We start from the raw sequence: 23,299 nt of genomic DNA, 5'->3' as shown, positions 1-23,299 counted from the left end.
GGTTGCAAAGGAAGCTTTTACTCAGGCCAGGGTTGAGAGGGCTGTGAGATCTTTCGAGCCATTTAAGTCTCCTGGCATGGATGGAATATTTCCAGCGTTGATCCAAAAGAGGAGAAAACACTGGTTCCACCCTTGGTTGAGATTTTTAAGGCGAGTCTGATTTTGGGGCACATACCTAACGATTGGCGTCAAATCCGGGCTGTCTTCATTCCGAAGGCAGGCAAGAGAGATAAAACCAACCCCAAAGCATTCAGGCCGATAAGTTTATCCTCTGTAATGCTCAAAATTATGGAAAAGGTACTATGCGAGTACATAAATCACAAATTTATGAAAGCAATGCCTTTGTCAAAAAACCAATTCGCTTATCAAAGTGGAAAATCTACGATCTCGGCACTACATACGGTAGTTCAAAAAATCGAAAAAACACTTAATGCAAACGAAATTGCTCTTGTAGCATTTCTTGATATTGAGGGCGCATTCGATAACGCTTCTTATTCGTCTATAGGGTCAGCAATGTTGAGGAGAAAATTCGACCCATGCATTGTTACCTGGGTACATGCTATGCTAGCTAATCGGAAAATCTCCTCTGAGCTTAGCGGTTCATACATCACTGTTAAAGCAACAAAGGGGTGTCCGCAAGGCGGAGTGCTTTCTCCTTTGTTGTGGTCACTGGTGGTGGATGAGCTTCTAGACAGCTTAGAGAGAAGAGGCTTCGAAGTGGTTGGATATGCTGATGACATTGTCATTATTGTACGAGGCAAATTCGAAAGTGTTATCGTGGAAAGAATGCAATCTGCCCTAAATCACACTTTTTCCTGGTGTCAAAAGTATCAACTAGGCATAAATCCTACAAAAACTTCCATTATCCCTTTCACCAAACGGAGAAAGGTACAACTGAAACCCCTTTTCTTGAATCAAACACAATTAGTTTATTCAAGTGAAGTAAAATATCTAGGTGTCATATTCGACGCAAAGCTTAATTGGAACTCTCATCTCCAATCAGTTGTGCAGAAAGGTCTCAATACACTTTGGGTTTGTTCAAAAACCCTTGGTAAAAGATGGGGCCTAAAACCAAGTATGATCATGTGGATATATAAAACCATTGTCCGTCCCAGGACAACTTACGCTTCCCTTGTCTGGTGGCCTAAAACTAATGAGGCTGCTGCAAGGGCTAAGCTCAACAAAATCCAACGCACCGCTTGCATAGCCATCACTGGTGCAGTTCGTAGTACACCCACTTTGGCCCTAGACGCAATGCTTCACCTGCCCCGGTTAGATCAATTCATAAAGCTGGAAGCGGAAAAAGTGCTCTAAGGTTAAAGAGAACAAAAACACTGCTGTCGGGAGACCTTACGGGTCACCTGAGCATATTAAATGAATTTGCCATAAATCCCGCAATAGGAATTTGTAGTGACTGGATGGAAACGGTAGTCAATTATGACTTACCTTACGATGTGTTCATTCCTTCCCGCCAGGAGTGGGAAGGAGGTGGACCAACGTTCCAACATGCTCTATAAATTTCTTCACAGATGGTTCGAAAATGAATAATCTGACAGGATCCGGAATCTATGGCCCTACAACAAAAATTTCTGTCCACTTAGGACAGTGGCCCTGATATTTCAGGCGGAAATATATGCAATATTAGAATGCGTGTTATTATGCCTGAGGAGAAAGTATAGATTTGCAAAAATATGTATTTTCTCTGACAGCCAAGCAACACTTAAGTCGCTTAATAACTACACTTGTAACTCAAAGCTAGTGTGGGAATGCATTCTGGCTTTGAAAAACTTATCCATACGCAATCGAGTCTACCTATATTGGATCCCAGGACATACGGGTCTAGAGGGAAACGAGATTGCTGATGAGCTAGCCAGGAATGGATCTAATGAAAGGTTCATTGACCCTGAGCCCTTCTGCGGGATCTCAGACTGCTCTGTAAAAATGGAACTGAACAAATATATGGTCAGTCAAATCACATCAAACTGGAATGCACTTCCCCATACGAGCCAATCCAAAAGGCTCGTAACGATTAACCCCAAGAAAACCCAACAACTATTAGGTCTCAACAAAAGGGATCTCAACATCTACACCGGTCTAATAACTGGACACTGCCCCTGCAGATACCATCTACAAAAGATCGGAGCAATCCAAACCTCAAATTGCCGCTTCTGTGACGAGGAGAGAGAAACATCAGAACACATCCTCTGCTATTGCAGTGCACTCACCCAACGTAGGTTCAAAGTTCTCAGCAAGCCCTTTTTAGGGCCTGCTGACATATGGATCTTATCCCCCAAGGACGTGGTTGGCTTCATAAAGCTAGTCTCGCCAGAATGGGGGAGTCACATACTGTAACTCAGGATCTCTATTCATCAATAATAGATGGTCTTGAGTTCAGTTGATACCAAGGTATCTCAGTGACAAACATGTTACTGAGATAACTTGCGTATTTCACAGTAAAAGGGTATATCACAATAGTCCTAGTCCTGGACGGTCTATTTTGATTCGTCGCCCGAGCGGGACACCGCTGAATTCGAGCAATGCGTTGTCGCCAATTAGAAGATGATAGTCAAAACGATGTCAGCGCTGCGTTTATTGCGGTTTCAAGAAGGCATCGTCTCCGTTTTCAGCTGATCCATTTCCAGAGGAGCTATATACTAGTCCGGCCAACTAAAAGCGGGTCTGGGAAGTAAGTCAAATGCTGCTGCCTGCAGACATGAAAATCGGGCGCAGGAGGACTCCCCGGCCGACGATGGTAGGAAACCCGCAACGGCCAGCGATATTCATTTCCTCTTCGATATCATACCTGTTGGAATGTTGGAATATCAGGCAGTGTGCGACGCTTCGCAATAGATCGTAGATGGATAGGAAACAGGCGCCAGTTGGTTGTAGTTGCTCTTGTGTAGATTAAGGAATATTGTTATGGATGTATGGTATATACCTGTTGTTGAATAAAGAGAACTGCAGCTGCTGGCAGTGTATCAGTCAGTAGCCTGCCGTGCTGTAGAAAGGAAGCTCTAGAATTGTTTTGTTCTTCTTGATGGGGTTCCTTTCTTCTGGCCAACAATATCAACGGCAACTCCGCAGTGCGAATGGGGTTTAGGCCGGCCACAGACAACATATGAGCAGAGACGAAATCTGCAAGCAAGCGCTGGAATCCAGCAGGACATCACAGCAGAGGCAGACCCAGGATTACCTGCCGACAAAACCCTAACAGAGAATATACAATGTCAATGGGAATCAGACTTTGGCGCAATCCAAGGATGGAGACGGTGACCCCATGTACCCTAAAAGTACTCTTGGGCTCAGAACACAAGAGTGGGTGTGTTAGAATTGGATCCCACTGCCTGATGAATGCCACAAGTACATAGGTACTGCGAAAGAAACCAATCCTAATGCCGTATAGCCTATGAATTGTGTAACTTTGATTAGCTAAGTAATAGAGATTTATTCTAGAACTTGTTTGGAGATTGTTTCATTTTTCATAAAACAAGTGGAGCTGTAACTCTCAAAAAGCAAGCTTGTTTTCAGTGTATCGTACCTTGAAGTAAGATAAACCAAAATCTGCAACCAGACCCTTGCCGCTAACAAGTAGCATGGCATTTCAATAATTTTAGGAACGTGAGCATGATATGACGAGTTGATATGACGTGCTTCACCGATTCTATTTCAAACTTCACCTAAGGAAGCCTGCAATTCCGAAAACATCCACGTTCAGACAACACATCTCTGATTTCAAAAGTACACCTGACCACTTCCCCAGTACAATCAATTTGAGCTTCATACTTAACCTAAACAAAAGCTTATAATTCTAGCCGTACTTTAAAAATGTTGGTGTTATGGATTCAACAGTTTAAAGTCCATCGGCAAAAACTTTCCCAAAAAGAAAAACTAAAATTTCTACGGAAATAAGTTCTAGTATTTTTTTAATTATAGAAAGTTTGTGCTAAGTTCATTACTGGATAAATATGTTACAAATATTCATATTTTTTGCCTTCTCTTAACATTCTTTTTCCATTCACTTCCAAATTTTTCAAGCATTTATTCCCAGTTTGGACTTATTTTTCGTTTCCTTGTTATTTTTTTTCATTCCGCCCCCTCGTGTTTTCCAAGAGCTGTCGGACATGCAATTAATTTAATATTTGTACCGGCCTAATTAATGGCGATTAAAAATCTATCAAACTTTACACAGTTAGAAATTCTGAATATTACACGCGTTCAGGGATTGAATCCTAAAGAGAAAGAACAAGTCTCTCACTTATCATCTCTGTATACATATACGATATGTAGCATACCGCGAGAGACTTTTCCGCAAGCTATCATGATAGAGAACTGATTCAGGATACTATAAGGCTATCTGACGTTTAATCATCTTTCTCTTGCACGCGCACAGAAAGGATAGGAAAACAAACCCTATCCCGTCCATGCGCGTGCAAGAGAAAGATGATAAACGTCAGATAGCCTTATACCCCATGATAAATTTCTTTTAGAAAGCTCCAAATGCGGGGAGCACTGGCTCTGATAATGCATTTCAACTTGTTCTACACAGCTGTGCAGTAACCAACACGAAAGGAGCGAACACAAAGCGAGAATCACCATTTTCCTGTGGGGGCTGCCCATCCGATTCTGTTTTTTCGCACTTGTATACAAGTTTGATAAATTTGTTATCATGGCTTGTTACGATTCGGAACAGTTTTTGCCTCTCTTTTATCGTTGTTCGTTATCTATTGAAAGCGATTTTTGCAAACCCTGCACGCGTTCAATAGCCTTTAATTTTACATCCATATTTTTCTTGTACGCAATATTGAATACAAGCTCTATAGTAACAACGACGAAAGTGATGGAAAAACGAGACGAATCGAACGGAGCCTTTTTGTTACAAACTATATGCTGTAACATTTTTATACTGTGATAGTTCATAAAAGAATAAAGAAATTCAAATTTCAATGCTCTACTTACTCCATAATCTTTCACCGTGATGTTCCACATGCCCAGTGCTGGCATCGCCGTCAACCAATAAGACGTTTGGAAAATCCCATTTTCAAGCTTGGCGTATCTCCACTGTCTCTTAGATTGTCCATTGCAGTCATTCAAACTGACCGAGATGTGTTTAAGGTCTTTTGCCGGCCTTAATGCCATGTCCACAACAACAACTTGGATGCGAATTTCGTCGCCCGGCTTGTAGATCGGTTTGTCCGTTATAATGAAGAAAGAAAAAAAGGTCTTCGGATACAGCAACTGGATTGCATGGTTCACCATAATTCGGCCACCATCATTAACGGCAGAGAACAAACAATCACTGTTGGCTATATCCGGAACTTCGAAGCGATGGCGTTTCATCGATTGGCGATTCAGTTGTACAGTTGCACTTTTCGAGAAATTACTTTCATCATCACACTGTAAAGTAAGGTTCAGTTTCACATTTGCGTCGATCGGATTGGCGAGCGCCACGATGAATGGTTGTTTGGGCCTGATGTATTTTGATCCAATGATGAACACGCTGAAATGTAGATAACCGGACAAATATAATAGAATTTGGGCGGCGCGCAATAAGTTTAATGGCCAAATATCTCATACCAACCTTGATTCCTGACAGTTTATCTCAATTATCACACATATGAGAAGAAATATAAATGTTTTCATGATAACAGGTCGCCTGAACGTACAGACAAATCAATTGGTATTCTTAAAGTAGACCGTATATGGCAAGATTTAAAAACTAAATGATTCAAGAAGCACAGCTATTTTCATATCCTGCTGTACGTAAAACATTCACTGAAATAAGGGCGCAAGTAACATCATAGAGTTTACTTCGATTATGCGAATACTCAGAACTGAAGTTTTTAGTCCTGACTGTTGTCTTACTTTCTGTTTAGGTTTGATGTCGATGGTTCCGTTTTATAAAGAAACAACACAAAATGTTGAATTTTCGACGGCTTGGAAGGTTATTATAAAATCGCACCTGAAAAAGAACCAGTAGCATATTGTTTTAATGAACCATGCTCAAACAACGCATCTGAAAATTATTTAATTTCGACTTGTGCCAGTATTGCTCGAAACCGTCGATGTGATCCTATCTCACCGAGCTCCGCCGATTTGGGGAATCCCGTGCTTGCAGAACGTCGATTACATATCAACCAACCCAGGTCAGAAGGGCAGCGAGTGCCATATTCGGATGAGTTTTTATAGGACTATGGGTTTTATTCATCGTCACTTTTATTAAAATGAAAATTTTGAATACAAAATGGAGGATTTATTTTATTTATTATTTCTAAAACGCATTAAAATTGTTCAGATCCGATATTTTATCCAATCTCAAAACAAGTATTTATTTTCCAGGTTAAGGCCGGAGAGGCCTTTGAAGTACACGTCTACATTCAGCTCAGTCCATGGTTGTATGTTGCCAACCACGCAGCGCGCAAATCGTCCTACGTGCCCCTTGGATCGTTGTCGAGTACCATTTTCACCGGATTACTGTCCGACATTGTGGCTGCGTGCCCGGCTCACCGCAGACTACCGATTTTCGCGGTGTGAACGATGGATGGTTCTCCCAATTGCTGATGCAACTCGTGGTTCATTCGCCTCCTCCACTTACCGTCCGCCATCTGCACCCCACCATAGATGGTACGCAGCACCTTCCTTTCGAAAACTCCAAGTGCGCGTTGGTCCTCCACGAGCATTGTCTAGGTTTCGTGTTCGTAGAAGACTTCCACACAGATAAAAATATGTTGTGATTTTAAATGTATTTTCATGCACATATTTGGAGCATGCAAATAAACGTAACATTCAATCGATCTTACTGTTCCTCTAAATCGAAATAAATTTAAATCGAGCTTGCTTGTAAAAATCAATCAAATTTAATTGAATATCGAGTGTTTATTCGTTTGTTGGGACTAGCTGCAATTTTACACGTCGTTGAATATTCAAAATTATTTGCTGTGCAGTCTAATAAGCGTTTTGTGAAAAGTCAGTTTGATACGGCGGCGAACTCTATTCGATCGGAGCGTTTTGCGGAGTCCAAAGTACGTACGATTTCCTGCCATGATGCGTTTCCGAATTTCTCTGCTGGTATCGTTATCGGCGGTCACCAGTGAGCCCAAGTATACGAATTCTTCAAATACAAACTCGTGGTGGGTGGCTTACGTTCTCCTCTCTTGTGCCTCTTTTAATCGTGAACCTCTTTTAATCAATCAACCTGCACGTGCTGCTAAACGACCACGCGAACTAGATTCGTTTAAGCCCATTTCAGAAAGTCGATCCGGTTTAAAGCAGCTCAGTGAAAACGTTATCTCTGTACCCGTCAGTGTCAAACCAGCAAACCAATTTTGGCTCTACTTGTCTTGCATAAGACCAGATGTAACGAACGAAGCGATCTCCGAAATGGTGAAAGCGAATCTGGGACTATTTAGTGATCCAGAAGTCATAAAACTAGTTGCAAACGGAGTTGATACCAGTAATATGTCATTCGTCTCGTTCAAAGTTGGACTCGATCCAGCTTAGAAGAACGATGCTCTCGATCCCTCAACGTGGCCAGAAGGAATTATGTTCCGGGAGTTTCAGGACTATGGTTCAAAAAAATTTCGGAGACCTTCCACTGTGAACCTCACCCCTACACCATCACCCGCTGTAGCTTCAAACTAGTTGCGTATCATCATACCATAAAAGACCCTACCATCGCCTGATCATCGTCCGTGCCAGCGATGGACTCCAAGCACAACTGTGCGCAATGTGCAGCATAATGTTAGCAGCTAGAAGGCAGCCTTTCCACACCATGTACGTAGCACAGCCCTTATAAGCTGACCTACCGAAGTTTCTACAGCTACCAAGAAAGGCAAAAGTAGAGCAAATGGATGGATTCAACGGCAACAGACCCGGCAACAAATGAAGGTCAACGATTAGAAAGTCGGATCTTGCTACGTGAGAACTTTGAATGAATCCGCACGTGATGAGTTCCTGATTCGTGAGCTGCAAAATGTCGGTTTGAGTGTGGCAGCAATCGAGGAAATACGGTTGGCCAAAACCGGAGAACGTGAATTTCAAGCGGTAGATCCCATAGCAAACTCTTCATTTAAGTATCACATCTACTGTAGCGGCGATGACAGAGTAGAACGTGAAGTTGGCTTCATGGTGATCGGAAAGCAAATAGAGCGAATTATCCGGAGGAAGCCGATAAGCGACCATATTTACGTGTTAAAAATCAAGGGAAAATTTAACTACAGCTGATCAGCATCTCTGCGCCAACGATGTAAAGATTGTCATCGGGGATATGAATGTGCGACTTGTTTCCTTTGCTGCTACTAGAATGATGGCATAGGTACCGAACGTAAGAATATTTGCAAACACACCTAGCAACACCTGAGTGGCAGCACTTGCTCACAGATAGACTACGTGCTGATCGACGGACAACATTTCTCGGACGTTATAGATGTAAGGCCCTTCAGAGGCCCGAACATTGACTTAGATCACTACCTTGTAGGGTAGCGCTTTCGGGGTTTTCGAGGTCTGTGCACTACTCGGCGGGAAACTAGAAAATGATGTGTAGCGCAGACGCATGAACCACGAGCTGTATCAAGTGTACAAAAAAGACAATATTGTAATTTGTATTAAATATGGCAAACTTCAGTGAGCTGGTTACTGAGTGCGAATGTACGAAAGTAAGAACAGCGAAAACAATTTTCAACAGAGAACCGGAGAGAGGCCGGCGACTTCGTGGAAGCCCAGGAACACGCTGGCTGCACGCGGTAGAATTGGCCTGGGGACCCTAACCTGGAGAAACATCGCCCGAGACAGACGATTATGGAGCTCTACAATACGCCAAGCATAAGTGTATTGACGCATTCATTCCACGTCGAGCATCCGTGCGAGACAGTCCACAGTCCGCGTACGGTCGAATATTCTTCCGGTTTTTTTCCTCGAAGCCAGGTTTTTTTTTACCGTAGCTGAAGTGCTAGAGTGAAAGTGTGCTTATTTGAAGCAAACATTTGAAAAGTTTTCATCGTCTAAGACGAATTAAGTACTGTCCATTTAATTCCACCAGTTAATTTTCGTTATCTTTGCAGATACGTATTTCGACCACAACTGTGTGGTCGTCTTCAGTGTCTTGTACTTGACTCGACTTTCGAGTCGAGTCAAGTACAAGACACTGAAGACGACCACACAGTTGTGGTCGAAATACGTATCTGCAAAGATAACGAAAATTAACTGGTGGAATTAAATGGACAGTACTTAATTCGTCTTAGACGGTTTAATACATTCCACTAAAAGAGCTTAATATATTTTTCTGAAGTTTTCATCGTTTTTCGCAAAAAAAAAAAGGGATTTTTTTTTTTGCAAACTCATCGGCGTCCATCGTCACGCAGGCGAAGTCATCATCGCCCAGAGCCGACAGTCCCACCACCATCATCACTGATCGTGCGCCTCCATCAACACTGGCGCTGTTGTTCCGACATCCGCAGCCCGTAGCCTCGATCGCGGCACGGGCGAGAGGCCGTCTCACATAGGGGTATTTCACCATTCTAGCCGGAATAAAGTTAAATTTTCAAAATTGTCCTAGAGCAGTCTTAATATGTCTCAAACTTCTCTGAATAGTAGACGAGCCACTCCTAGTACTAGGTTTTCTATTTAGATTTTAAGTTTTACAACTACACTTCTAGAAAGTTAGAGGTTTTTCATTGAGGAAATTACCGGTTTTCTCTGTTGAATTTGATTACGTTCGGTATGTTTTATCGAAGACCACTTTATCAAGAAGACTGGCAGCTCTGGCATTTTTCCATACAAGCGGTCAACTTCATTGCCGACAGAGCCTCTTCTGAGTTGAAGTGGTAGCTTGTTATCTGTGTGGTAGTGATCTAAGCTGACAAAAGTAAATGGGATCTAATAAAGGTGCGGAGGAAGTCGATGTCTGCTAGTGTTAGTTAACTGTCAACAAATAACTTTTAGAAGAAATATTTTCCACAGTAGGTAAAAGTAGAATTCTACTCTAAATTGTGTCGACATCGCGAATGCGATACAATACTTGCGATCGCAATATGATAAAAAAATTGTCATGAAGCGTGTATACTAACTAACTATTTTCGCAAATCGCCAGTACAAATCAATTAACATTGGCCATCCACGATTATGCCTTCATTTAATTGCCTAGCTTCTGGCTATTAGTCAACCGGCACCACGAAGCCTCGCCGCTTGGTTCGCCGGGTTACAAAATTTCTCTTTTATGTTTATTTTGCTGAAGATCTACCAACACAAGCAAACGTAGATGAACCCCGCACCTTTATTATTTGCAATGGAATATAGCTGTCAAAACAAACCACACGGAATCACAAATCAGCTAAGTTTTTTACAGGCAGAAAAATTCCTCATGAAAATGAGTGAAACAAAAAGATTATTATTATTATTTTTATTAATGAGGTTTTCGGCCCTGTGCCGGTTCACCTCGCATAAAACAAAAAGAGTTTTTCGTGGCAATTCAGAAAAAAAAACACAAGGGACTAATTCGGAATTATTATTTATATGAAAATCTCGCATGGGCAGTTCCTTAGTACTTAACACCAATCAAGAGAGAGAGAGTCAGAGTGTAAGTTTAAAGTTGAGGCTGTCTACTTAGTTTTGTATGCTTTAAACTTATTTCTTTGGGGTCTTTTTTGTGTTCTTATCCGTTTGTCTACACAATAAAGTGTTGTTTTTAAAGTGTTGTTGTTGGTTTAAAAACGAATTTGAACCTATTGGAACGGTTGAAACATCAAAACCTGAAAAGCGATAAAATGAGTTTTATTTGCATCGGAAAATTATTAATCTGTCAAAATTCTGGCTTGCTCCAAGGTAGCATAATCACGGCTAGTGAATTAACATTCTCAATATTTGCCGTTTTTTCTATATATTACCATCTATTTTTGTTATCTATCATCTGAATTTTCTCAATGAATTATTAGCAAAGACTGGTTTCCTACTCAGGCGCTAATGTATATGTGCAAACAGCCAGCATGAGTTAACCGCCGGAAATTTGTATGGCTCAAAGTTAGGGATTTTCAAGGAAAACTATTTGGTACTATTTCTGTACACGCCCGTTTCAAATTACTCAAAGACTAAGTGAAATTGACGTCTTTTTTTCTGACGGAAATCTTTCTCATTTTTTCGTAAAAAGTGGAACTAATCAAAATTTGAGTAGTTCCACTTTTTACGAAAAATTAGTAAGATTTTCGTGAGATAAAAAGATACGGCAATACAATTTCACTCAGTCTCTGAGTGAAGAGTTCATTTTCTACTATGTCTAGGATAGCATAACCTTTTCGAACTTTTGGGTTTTTAGGCAAGGTAATGAAAAAAATTAAGAAAAATCTAGAGAGTAAATTGTTTCAAATCAAATCATGAAAACAGTCTTCAGTCGAAATGTGAAGAAAATTAGCAGGTCCGTACGGAAATTGATATAGAGTGCGGCATTTTAATCGTCAGCTCAAGACAAAACTCCGAATATTATTCGGCTTAAAGTTATGTTGATCTCATAAAATTGAAATACGTTTAATCTCAGTGTACTTTTCGAGAGTTTTTTTAGCATAATTTAAATGTGGTTTTGATATATTTTGATTGATCGTGTAACTGAGAATACAGTGTCAATTCACTCACACAAACAAACATAGTACCACCTCGGCTCACCGACAGCGCTGCTAACAGTGTCGCCCGATTTCAGGCTGTGTTGCCAGTCTTCTTGATAATGTGGTCTTCGGTTTTATTGTGGTCAAATATTTGTCACAGTAATCCACAGATCAGTACATACCATGAGAATATAGACAAAATAGTATCATGTAAACGTGTTTTTGACAAGAATAAATGATTCTGAACAGAAACACAAAAGAGTAATTTGAAGTCCATTTTCGAGCTAAAACTAGTCAATGTTCCTCATATTTTCAATAAGCATAAAACACTTATTCGATGATATTCGGTAATATTTCAGTATAGAGATGACGCATTTATGTCTATATTTTAGGATCGCGAAGAAAAATCTTGCGCAAATTTGCGCCATTTTAAAAGCGGATGTTTTTAGTTTGGTACTGTATTTAAGGCATTTATGACCTATATCATACATTCAACATCCCTATGAAAAGAGGAAGAGTCATAGAGCAATTTCCATGACGCCATCTTTTAGCTCTATGTTTCCCCTTGCAAACACATAGAGTTGAACTGATTTCGGTAGAAGCGATGACGAGAACGAATTAATTGAAATTATCAATGTTTTTCATGGTTTTAAAGGGTAAAGCACATGGGTCAAAAAGTGAAAATTAAAAAAACTTGTATTTCAGCTAAATTATCATCACAGTATCATAAAATAAGGTGAAATATAGCAGTTTGAGAGATAAAATAATTTATTCCGGCTAGATTGCGAAAATACCCCCATGTGCGTCTGTTCGGTGTGTGCTGCTACAAGTCCCAGCCGGTGACATTGTAGTGTGAAGGCTAAGCGAAGTATATTTTTGATCTCTCTCTCTCTTGTTGTAACCCCTTTCTTTTGATAATTTGAACCACGTCTGTCTTTGATAATCCGTTTTCCCTGTGTGTTTGTTAATTAGTTTTAGTGTGGCCCCAAATGGCCGGAGCGAATTGTTATGGCAGCAGCTCTCCGTGGGTGCATGTGCACGCCACGGAGGTCTAACCAGAAGAGGCCGAGTCATGGCTGGCTGCGCCATGGTGTTAATGTATGATCGCACGCTGATGGTGACTTACTTAAACCCCACATTTCCCTTCTTCACTCATTAAAAAAAGACAAAAAAAGCAATTTTTTTTCTGACGTAGAGCTACGTCTGACTTTTCTATATTAGGATACACATTACGATAATAAAAACTCGAAAAACGTCATGAAAATATGATAGACTTTGATCAATAATATCTTAGCCGTTTCCGATGGATTTTAAATTTTCTTGGACCATTCGATCAAGGAAGAGTCAACGCTTCATACCCGATGTACACTGATCGCTTTTTATGCGATTTTATTTTACTTGAATTTTGGGATTTACGCGGTTTTTTACGTTGTTTTAATGTACACGGCTTATATCCTCCGCGTGAAAACCGACTACAGTGTTACAATATTTACATGTATGATTTTTCACTTTTGAAAACTTGCTAACAGTTTAGCAATCGGTTCCGGGGAATCAGTCAATCTCGTAAGTGCATCGCAAGCTTCTTCTTCCATAGCACAACATTCCAACTGAAACTTGGCCTGTTTTTCAACTTAACAATCTATTAGCATTTCTTTAGCTATTAATTGAAACCTTTATATGCCTGCCTTTGCATCTTTGCCATCTTGTGTCGCAAAGTCAATGGATACATTATGTCCAGAATGTTTCCCACTCGAAAACATCCTAGATCGGATCAAGAATCGATCTCGCCATCGCTGGATTCTGCGCCATTCTTCGTAAGGCTGACTGGATACCTCAAGCCAGCATAGACGTCAAGTTATTGCAACTTAGATGGCTTTTAGCTGATGCAGTTCATTTTTGCTTAGTTACACGCGCATTTTCTAATAATAATTATCATAATTGTTATCAATAAACTGTCAAACTTCTTTGTCGCGTCGTATTGCATCGCGTCAACTCTGACTTCCTCCATAGGATGACCTGACCACCAAACGCCGTTGACAGCCTTCACCCTGGGCTTGAAAATCGCTTACTTTGGTCTCATCGAACAAAAAAGTCGAAAACCTGTACATTATAAACAGCTAGGTAGTTCAACGTCATCTTTGCGTACAAGCCGATTGAGCTGCACCTTTGAGTTATTAAGTTATTTACGCTAGAAGAAGATGAACATATTGCTTTGAGAAATCGATAATTTCCTTTGAAAACTGAACTCCAAATCCAATCAAAATCTAATCCAAATCCTATCTAAATCAGTTCGAAATTCAAATAATTTCCAATCCATTCAAAGTAATATATTGGTGGGATATGAAGCAAGTCATTATGGTTTGTACAATCTAACGCAAATTCATTTTTATCCAAATTCTAAAAGCCAATTTGGGAGGGTCGCAAGTAATATGCGATTCTGCTAGGTGGGTCGCATGACCAAATAGTTAGGGAACATTAGGCCTAGCATATGATATTTATCTAAAATTTTGCAGGGATATCATACCTAAAAGAGATGGCATATGTTACCTAAATTTTAAACTTATGTTAACCAGTAATATTAGCCAATAACTCCATACTTATGACTTTGTGAATGCTGGCAACGTTGTTGGGCTTCGTGAATGTTGGATATCTCATTCAACGGGTAATTCCGCTACGACTACTAAGTCAGTAAACTCCAAAATAAACTTCGAGATAATATATTAAGCCTTCCAAACAACTTTGTAGCATACGATAGATCTCCATATCTCTACGATTTCGTTAGAACTAGCTTAACTGGTAGTCTCATGTACACTAAAGTCTCCAAGTTGTACATTTCAAACAAAATCAATGCTTCCAACCCTTTTTTCGGTAGTCTCCTAGACGCGCCTTGTGGTATTGCAAACCACAAACCATTTTCCAGCGCTCTCCCGCGCTTTGTGATTTTCCACGCCACAATCCATTTTCCAGCGGTCTTTCAGACACGCTTTGTGATTTTCCAAACCAGAAACCATTTTTCAGCGATCTTCCAGACACGCTTTGTGATTTTCCAAATCAAAAGCCATTTTCCAGTGGCCTTCCAGATGCGCTTTTTGTTTCCCCATACCACCATCCGTTTTCCAGCGGTCTTCCAGACCCGCTTTGTGATTTTCCAAACCACAATCCATTTTCCAGCGGTCTTCCAGACGCGCTTTGTGATTTTCCAAACCACAATCCGTTTTCCAGTGGCCTTCCAGACGCGCTTTGTGATTTTCCAAACCGAAATCCATTTTCCAGCGGTCTTCCAGACCCGCTTTGTGATTTTCCAAACCACAATCCATTTTCCAGCGGTCTTCCAGACGCGCTTTGTAGCAATACAAACCCATTGCCTTGTGTTTTTTTATCATCAAATATTTTAACAACAAATTGAATTCAACTCACCTTTTGAAATAAGCGTCAGGATCCAACAAATAACCTGGCAGGATGGCCAAAATGTGTGGCCCCAAATGGCCGGAGCGAATTGTTGTGACAGCAGCTCTCCGTGGGTGCGTGTGCACGCCACGGAGGTCTAACCAGAAGAGGCCGAGTCATGGCTTGCTGCGCCATGGTGTTAATGTATGATCGCACGCTGATGGTGACTTATTTAAACCCCACAGTTTTGTGTTATTTTTTCCTCTGTGATAAGTGTTTAATTGTGTATGCCTCGCTGCTACGAGACATTTAAAGTCTGCAATGCGCGAAGGCGATGATGGCGGGGGTACATCGTATTCCTCGTCAAATAATGCCTTGTTGGCTTCCGATGCTCTGCGTCAAAATAAAATGGACACTAGCAACACCAATGTTTTACCCACGACCCCCCCGCCTCAAGGCCTACCCTTCCGATTCTAGTGGGCCGTATGTTGTTTTCTTCTGACCCAAAGGCAAGCGGTTGAATATAAGTCAGATCAGCAATGATCTGGAAAAGCGATTCTCGTCTGTCACGACCATTGACCTGGTTGGGTCCAGTAAGCTTCGCGTCGCGGTCAGTGATCGCAAACAGGCCAACGAGATTGCCACCTGTGAGTTTTTCACTTCCGAATACAAGGTCTATTTACCGTCAGCAGTTTGTGAGATCGCGGGGGTGGTGACGGAGGGAACTATGACATGCGACTATTTGAAACAAGGTTTCGGTAGTTTCAAGAACGCTTCTATGCCTCCTGTTGCGATACTGGATTTCAAGCAAATGAATTCGGTGTCCCAGGAGGGAGAGAAGCGGATTTATTCGCCGTCTGATTCTTTCTGCGTCACCTTCTCCGGGTCCGCACTGCCTGACCACGTAGTGATTGGCAAACTTCGTCTACCTGTTCGGCTGTATGTACCGAAGGTGATGAATTGTGTTAATTGCAAGCAGCTGGGACACACCGCTCAGTACTGCTGCAATAAACCTCGTTGTGCATCGTGCGGAGAGAAGCATGTGGATGGCGCGTGCAAAACGCCACCGAAATGTGTCTATTGCAACGAAGGCCCTCCACATGCTCTTGAAGCTTGTCCGACGTACATACAGCGCCGAATCCACCAGAAGCGTTCTCTTCAGCAGCGTTCTCGACGTAGCTACGCCGAAATGCTGAGGAAGGCCGCTTCACCAGTTGTATCTGACACCATCTATTCGTCTCTTCCTTTGGACGATCAAGGTATGGATTTATGGTAGGGTTAACATTCAGAAGTTATTTATGGATCGATTTTCGTTTTTTTAAAGATCCGTCTTTATTGTTTATATGCAAAAGTATGTTTTGCCCCCAAAAACGTTCGACTTTTGTGGTTTCACATCAGGATAAACGAGAGTTTCCACCGCTTCCGGGGACATCTAAAATCCCAGATGCCCCATTTTTTGCGATTTCTCAGCCAGAAAGAGAGCATAGAGAGCGAGCACAATAACCTCCGAGCGCTCCAATGTTCACACTTTCTGGCATCGTGGAGCTCATCCTCAACTTCTTCGATGCTTCCGACCCCATGGAAGAACATGGTCAAAACTGTTCTTCCTATTCTGACTCCTCTCCTGAAGCAGCTGGCTTGAAAAATGCCTCTCCTCGAGTCATTCGTATCCTTCGATGACTAATTTCGTCGATAAGGCTCATATGATTTCGATTCTACAGTGGAACTGTCGAAGTATTTTTTTTAAATATTTTTTAGATATTTTAAAATTTTTAGTTAACAAATTACAATGCGATGTTTTTGCTTTATGTGAAACATGTCTAACATCAGATGTAAACCTTCATTTTCCCGATTTTAACATCATTCGCCGCGATCGGGCAAATCCATATGGAGGGGTGCTTTTAGGGATCAAAAAACAGCACTCCTTCTATAGAGTCGATCTTGCGCCGATGTCTGGCACCGAAGCTGTCGCATGTCAGGTGACTATTCGAGGAAAAGATCTCAGTATCGCCTCGATGTATCTTCCTCCAAACACCGCGATATCTCGTAGAGATCTCTCGCACATCTGCTCGGTTAAGCCCGAGCCACGGTTGCTCTTGGGAGATTTTAATTCTCACGGAACAGGCTGGGGGGAACTGTACGACGACAACCGTTCATCAATGATATACGACCTCTGCGACGACTTCAATTTGTCAATTTTGAATACAGGAGAAGTTACACGAGTGGCTCCTCCAGCAAGAGATAGCCGTCTAGATCTCGATTTGTTCGAGCTCATTATCGTTGGACTGTACTTGGAAGGTGGTCCAAGATCCCCATGATCATTTGCCGATCGAAGTTTTAATTTCCAATGGACATAATCAATCTGCTTCTATCGACCTCTCATATGACCTCACAAAGCACATCGATTGGGGGAAATATGGGGAAGCCATCATTGATGGCATACAGTCGATAGAAACGCTTACACCGCGGGAAGAGTACCAGTTTCTATCTCAGTTGGTTATTGACAGCGCTCTCCATGCACAACGCCGGCCGGTGCCAGGAGCTTCGGTTCGTAGGAAACCACATAGTCCGTGGTGGGACACCGAGTGCACACAGCTCTATCGTGAGAAATCTAACGCTAAACGCGGAATTTCGGAAACACGGATCCATCGATCTTCACAAACGGTACATCACGCTCGAGATCCAGTTCAAGAAGCTGGTCAAAGTGAAGAAACGTGGATATTGGTGCACTTTTGTTGAAGGTTTATCGCGCGAGACCTCAATGAAAACTCTGTGGACCGTCGGGAGAAGAATGCGCAACGCGTAGTCCGTAAACGAAGATCGTAAAAGCTCGTCGCGGTGGATACTCGATTTTGCAAAGAAAATTTGTCCAGATTCGGTGCCGGTGAAGCAAGTGTCACGTGATGCTTTTGCTGACAGGGATAATATGGATCGGCCCTTTTCGATGATTGAATTCTCGCTTTCTCCTTTCATGTAACAATTCTGCTCCAGGGATGGATAGAATAAGGTTCAATTTGCTCAAAAACCTCCCAGACGTCGCGAAGAGGCGCCTATTGAGCTTGTTCAACCAGTTACTGGAGTGCAACATTGTTCCGGATGATTGGAGGCAAGTGAGGGTCATAGCCATCCAAAAGCCTGGAAAACCCGCGTCGGATTGTAATTCGTATCGCCCCATCGCGATGTTGTCCTGTCTTCGGAAGTTGTTGAAGAAGATGATTCTCTTCCGGCTAGACGAATGGATTGAATCGAATGGTTTGTTGTCAGATACACAATTTGGTTTCCGCAGGGGTAAGGGAGTTCAGTGCGTGATCTCTCATGTTTCGGACAGCAGAATGATCGCGCGGTCGGCCGAATTATTGTGTTCTGCATTGCGCGGCCGGTAATAAAATTATTCAATTCAGTGCGTGATCTCTCATGTTTCGGACAGCAGAACGATCGCGCGGTCGGCCGAATTATTGTGTTCTGCATTGTGCGGCCGGTAATAAAATTAATCACTTCAGTGCGTGATTTCTCTTGTTTCGAGGCAGGCTTGGTAGTCATATGGCTACTGCTTCTGCCTCATACGCAGGAGGTCGTGGGTTCAATCCCAGGTCCGTTCCATTCTCCTACTTTGTATCCTTCTCTTTATTTCTCATGTTCTAGCAATCGCTAGAACTGGAAATGGACTTCCATACCGTTTCCATTACTATTCCTATACCTTCAACTTGAGTATTCTAACAGTAATCTGCTAGAATTGGAAATGAACTATAGAGCTCGTTTCCTACATCCAATTAGAAATTCCATCAGTTACCTTCTCCTATCTATCACATTGGCAGCTCGTTAACCAAGACGGACCCCTGCCTCTCCAACCTAACCCAGAAATTCCAACAAATTCCGCATGAACTCGTGGCAAGTGCAGAGGTATATTCGGCTTGCAGTGGGCGAGTGATTGCATCATCATTTCCTCCCCCTTCCCTACATTGACTTGCATTCTGACGTGGCAGGCGCCAGTATGACCTAACAAATGAGATCATCAGTACTTGTACATTGAAGATGTGAGCTAGTCCCAAGCAAACATCTGTTGGTTCCCTGTGCAAGAACAGCTGATCTGGTCATAATGGAGTAGCAACTACGAGCAGTCAATCAAGCTCAAGCAAGCTCAAGCTCAAGATACACAATTTGATTTCCGCAGGGGTAAGGGAACGAACGACTGTCTTGCATTGCTTTCTTCAGAAATTCAGCTTACCTTCGCTAAAAAAGAGCAAATGGGCTCAGTGTTTTTGGACATTAAGGGGCTTTTGATTCAGTTTGCGTCGATGTATTATCCGACAAACTCCACGAGTGTGGACTTTCACCAATTTTGAACAACTATTTGTACAATTTGTTGTCAGAGAAGCGTATGAGTTTTTCTCATGGTGACTCAGCAACTTCACGAATTAGCTACATGGGTCTCCCTCAGGGCTCATGTTTAAGCCCTCTTCTTTACAATTTTTACGTCAGAGACATTGATGTATGTCTCATGCCAAATTGCTCGTTAAGACAGCCTGCAGATGATTGTGTTGTATCCGTTTCGGGCCCAACAGCGGTTGATCTGCAAGGACCATTGCAAGATACTTTGAACAATTTGTCCACTTTAAAGCTGGGTATCGCATTCTCTCCGGAGAAAACTGAGATTGTTGTTTTTTCAAAAAAACATAAGCCGGCAAAGTTTCCGCTCCAACTGATGGGTAAGGTAATCACTCATAGCATGTCTTCTAAATACCTCGGGGTTTGGTTCGACTCTAAATGTACCTTCGGGAGGCACATTGTGTATCTGACACAAAAATGCCAGAAAAGAATCAACTTCATGCGAACGACAACGGGAACTTGGTGGGGAGCGCATCCCGAAGATCTTATCACGTTGTACCGAAAAACCATTCTGTCGATTCTCGAATACGGTAGTTTCTGCTTCCAGTCCGCGGCTAAAACACACATGCTGAAGCATCAACGGATTCAGTACCGCTGTCTCCGTATCGCGTTGGGTTGTGTGAACTCGACTCATACGATGAGTCTGGAAGTACTTGCGGGAGTACTGCCTCTGACAGATCGTTTCGCGGAATTATCGCTCCGGTTCCTCATCCGTTGTGAAGTTCTCAATCCATTGGTCATTAACGACTTCGAGAAGCTGCTTGAACAAAAATCTCGTTTCATGAGAATTTACCAGTGGTATATGACGCTGGAGGTAAGCCCATCTTCGGTTGACACCAATCGTGCTAACTTCTTAGACTCTTGCAGTTCCTCTGTTACTTTTGATCTGTCCATGAAGCAGAAGATTCATGGAATACCAGACTTTTTTCGAGCGGAGGTCATATATCTATTATTTGCAAGCAAATACGGGCACGCTAGCCAGGAGTGAAAGCTTTTTCACTGACGGGTCAAAAATGGATGACTCCACTGGTTTCGCTGTTTTCAACGTTTTTCATAGCGCCTACTTTAAGCTCAAAGAGCCTAGTTCCGTGTATACTGCTGAGCTAGCAGCTATACACTATTCACTCGAACAAATCGCATCCCTAGCTCCTGACCACTTTTTTATCTTCACCGACAGTCTAAGTTCATTGGAGGCTGTTCGGTCAATTAAACCGGTGAAGCACTCAGCGTATCTCCTAAAGGGGATAAGGAAAGCTTTGAGTGCTCTATCGAAACGGTCATTCACAATCACCATGGCTTGGGTCCCTTCTCATTGCTTGATCCCGAGAAATGAGAAAGCGGACTCTTTGGCTAAGGTGGGCGTTATGGAAGGTGATATTTACGATCGGCAAATCACCTTCGATGAATTTTTCTCATTAGTTCGTCAGGAAACCTTGATCAGCTGGCAGCAGAATGAGCATGAGCATGAGCACTATGACCGCACAATTCGTAGTTGCTACTCCGTGATTGACTGAACTTGCGAAATTGTACAGAGAACACAATGAACGGGGCTTGGGATTAGCTACCCACTCTCAATGTACACGTTTCGGGAGCTCAAATATTTAAAGTCAATAACGGCGCCGGCCACGTCCTTACGGTCATATAGGAATGGAAGGATTGTTAGTCCGACTCTCGTTGCTACTAGAGACCGAGTATACCTCTGCATCTCCACGATTGTCTTAGGATAGGATATCATCTTAGTTACAAAGGATAGTTTATCTGGATTCACTTTGGTAAGCGATGCGATCTATGGGATGGGAAATGACACTAATACGAGTTAAAAGTCAAAAAACATGCACACCCGGTGGCATATGAAAGCTAAGGAGATTCACGTTTTGGACGACCGCACGGAAGCGCAGCACTCTGTACTAACTTGTTCTATGGCTACAGCAAACTATTGAAGAACTCGCTTTTTTCGACCGCGCGCGACATGCGCATGAGCCACCGAACACAAGATAGATACTTTATTTCTTTCCCGACGACTAAAACACGCACTGCACTTACTTGTTCGATAGTTACTCTTATTACCGGCGGCGCAATGCAGAACAAATATTTCGGCCGATCGCGTCATCGTTCTGCAGTCCGAAACAAGAGAAATCACGCACTGAACTGATTTTTATTACCGGTCGCGCACTGCAGAACAAATATTTCGGCCGATCGCGTCATCGTTCTGCAGTCCGAAACAAGAGAAATCACGCACTGACCTTGATCAGCTGGCAGCAGAAATGGACAAATGGGGAGCTGGGTAGATGGCTGTATTCTATTCGCCCGCAGGTGTCGAAGCGTCCATGGTTCAAAAAATTGAATATAGGACGAGACTTCATTCGAACCATGTGTCGTTTAATGTCCAATCACTACACTTTAAACGCACACCTTTTCAGAGTGGGACTCTCGGAAAGCAATCTCTGTGTTTGCGGCGAGGATTATCAGGACATTGATCATGTCGTGTGGGCGTGCGAGGAGAATCGTGGCCCCAGATATGCATTAACTGAACATCTCCGGGTCCGAGGAAAACAACCAAAGCCTATTAGAGAAGTGTTGGCGGGCCTTGATCTCGAATACATGTCTAAGGGTATGCGATAACACACTTTTTCCTAACGAAACGAAACGAAACGAAATTTGAAATGTCTATGTTGATTCGGATCGAAACGAAACGAAATATGGATTTACTTTCGAGTCTTCGAAACGATACGAAATCAAGGTTCATTTAATTCGAAATTTTTCGAAACGAAACGAAATTTTAATTTTTTTTTTCGCGGAATTTTTAATAAATTGGTTTTACATTATGTACGCGATTCTGATTTCACTTTTTCGAAGTAAAATAACTGTTTTGTGACCAATAGAGTTATAATAACAGAAGAGGCAGTCTGTGATAAATCGACGTTAAGGCAATACCCTAGCATTTTTGGGATTTCTCATATACGGATTCAAATTTCGTTTAAAACATTAGTTCACTTAAGAATTATGTAATTATGATGAAGCATACTACATATTGCCTTGTCAGCGTGGTTTCATAGTATTGAGCTAAGTAAAAATTTGAAAATGAATGCTTAGATTTATTTTTTTATTTAGTGGGATACTCACTTCTGCAGATAGAGAATTGGTTTTACTAGACCAACATTTGAAAAGGGTGCAACGACCATAACTTATTCCTTCTTATTCGTCCACATATATATAACATACTTTTGCTCATTAGAAGAATCTTGTGCACCTTTCTAAAATGCATAAGATTTTCATGAAAATTCTATACAATTTCTTGTTAAAATTTCGGAAAGCTCTGCGTAAAAAAAACTAGGCTAAAAATTTCGTGTAAAAATTGCGAAGAATTTCCCGCTGAAATAAAAAACATATCATTGAAATTGAATTTGTAGAGTCGTTCGGCAGACAGCCATTTGGCCGAAGACCACAAGGCTGAACGTTGTTTGGGCGAATATGTAGTTTAACCGAAACGAAAAGACTATTTGGTAGAAGCAAGCTTGAGAGCAATTCGATAACTTGTTTTAATGTTGTGAAATCTTCGATTATGTTTACTTAATTTGAGCATGAGCATGAGCATGAGAGCATGATTGACCGCCCACGGTTGCTACTCCGTTATTGCCAGGTCAGCTGAACCAACAGATGAAGTTTGGGACTAACATCATCTTCAATGTGTAAGAACTGGTGACCCAAAAATAAGCAATACCAGCGCCAGCCGTGTCCGAATGCAGGTCAATTGAGGAATGGGTAGGAAATGTTGACATGATACTCGCTTTGATAGAAGCCGACGAGTCATCTGCACTTCCACGAGAAATCACTGGGATGTTGGACATATGGGGTAGGTATTGTGGCAGGGTTCGTTTTGGTAAACGGTATGCCGTGTATAGCGTGTAGTTTGATCAATTCAAATCATAATCGAACGAACA

The 23,299-nt window shown here is 42.0% G+C and overlaps 2 protein-coding genes across 2 annotated transcripts in view; both read right to left on the bottom strand.

The window, feature by feature from the left end:
- LOC134224765 (thioester-containing protein 1 allele R1-like) overlaps positions 1–5,770 on the bottom strand; it is a 29,551-nt gene extending 23,781 nt beyond the window's left edge. Inside the window, exons 1-2 of the mRNA XM_062704326.1 lie at positions 5,579–5,770; positions 4,957–5,497 (exon numbers count right to left, since the gene is read on the bottom strand). Coding sequence (XP_062560310.1) covers positions 4,957–5,497; positions 5,579–5,640 — 603 coding nt within the window. The 5' untranslated portion in view covers positions 5,641–5,770. The remainder of the gene's footprint in view (positions 1–4,956; positions 5,498–5,578) is intronic.
- LOC134224766 (pyrokinin-1 receptor) overlaps positions 1–23,299 on the bottom strand; it is a 680,810-nt gene that overhangs the window by 536,381 nt on the left and 121,130 nt on the right. The window lies entirely within an intron of this gene.

The sequence above is a fragment of the Armigeres subalbatus genome, chromosome 3 (genome assembly GCF_024139115.2).
Source record: "Armigeres subalbatus isolate Guangzhou_Male chromosome 3, GZ_Asu_2, whole genome shotgun sequence".
Lineage (NCBI taxonomy): Eukaryota > Metazoa > Arthropoda > Insecta > Diptera > Culicidae > Armigeres > Armigeres subalbatus.
The sequence above is the reverse complement of the archived record's forward strand: the minus strand, read 5'-3'. Positions and strand labels throughout refer to the sequence as shown.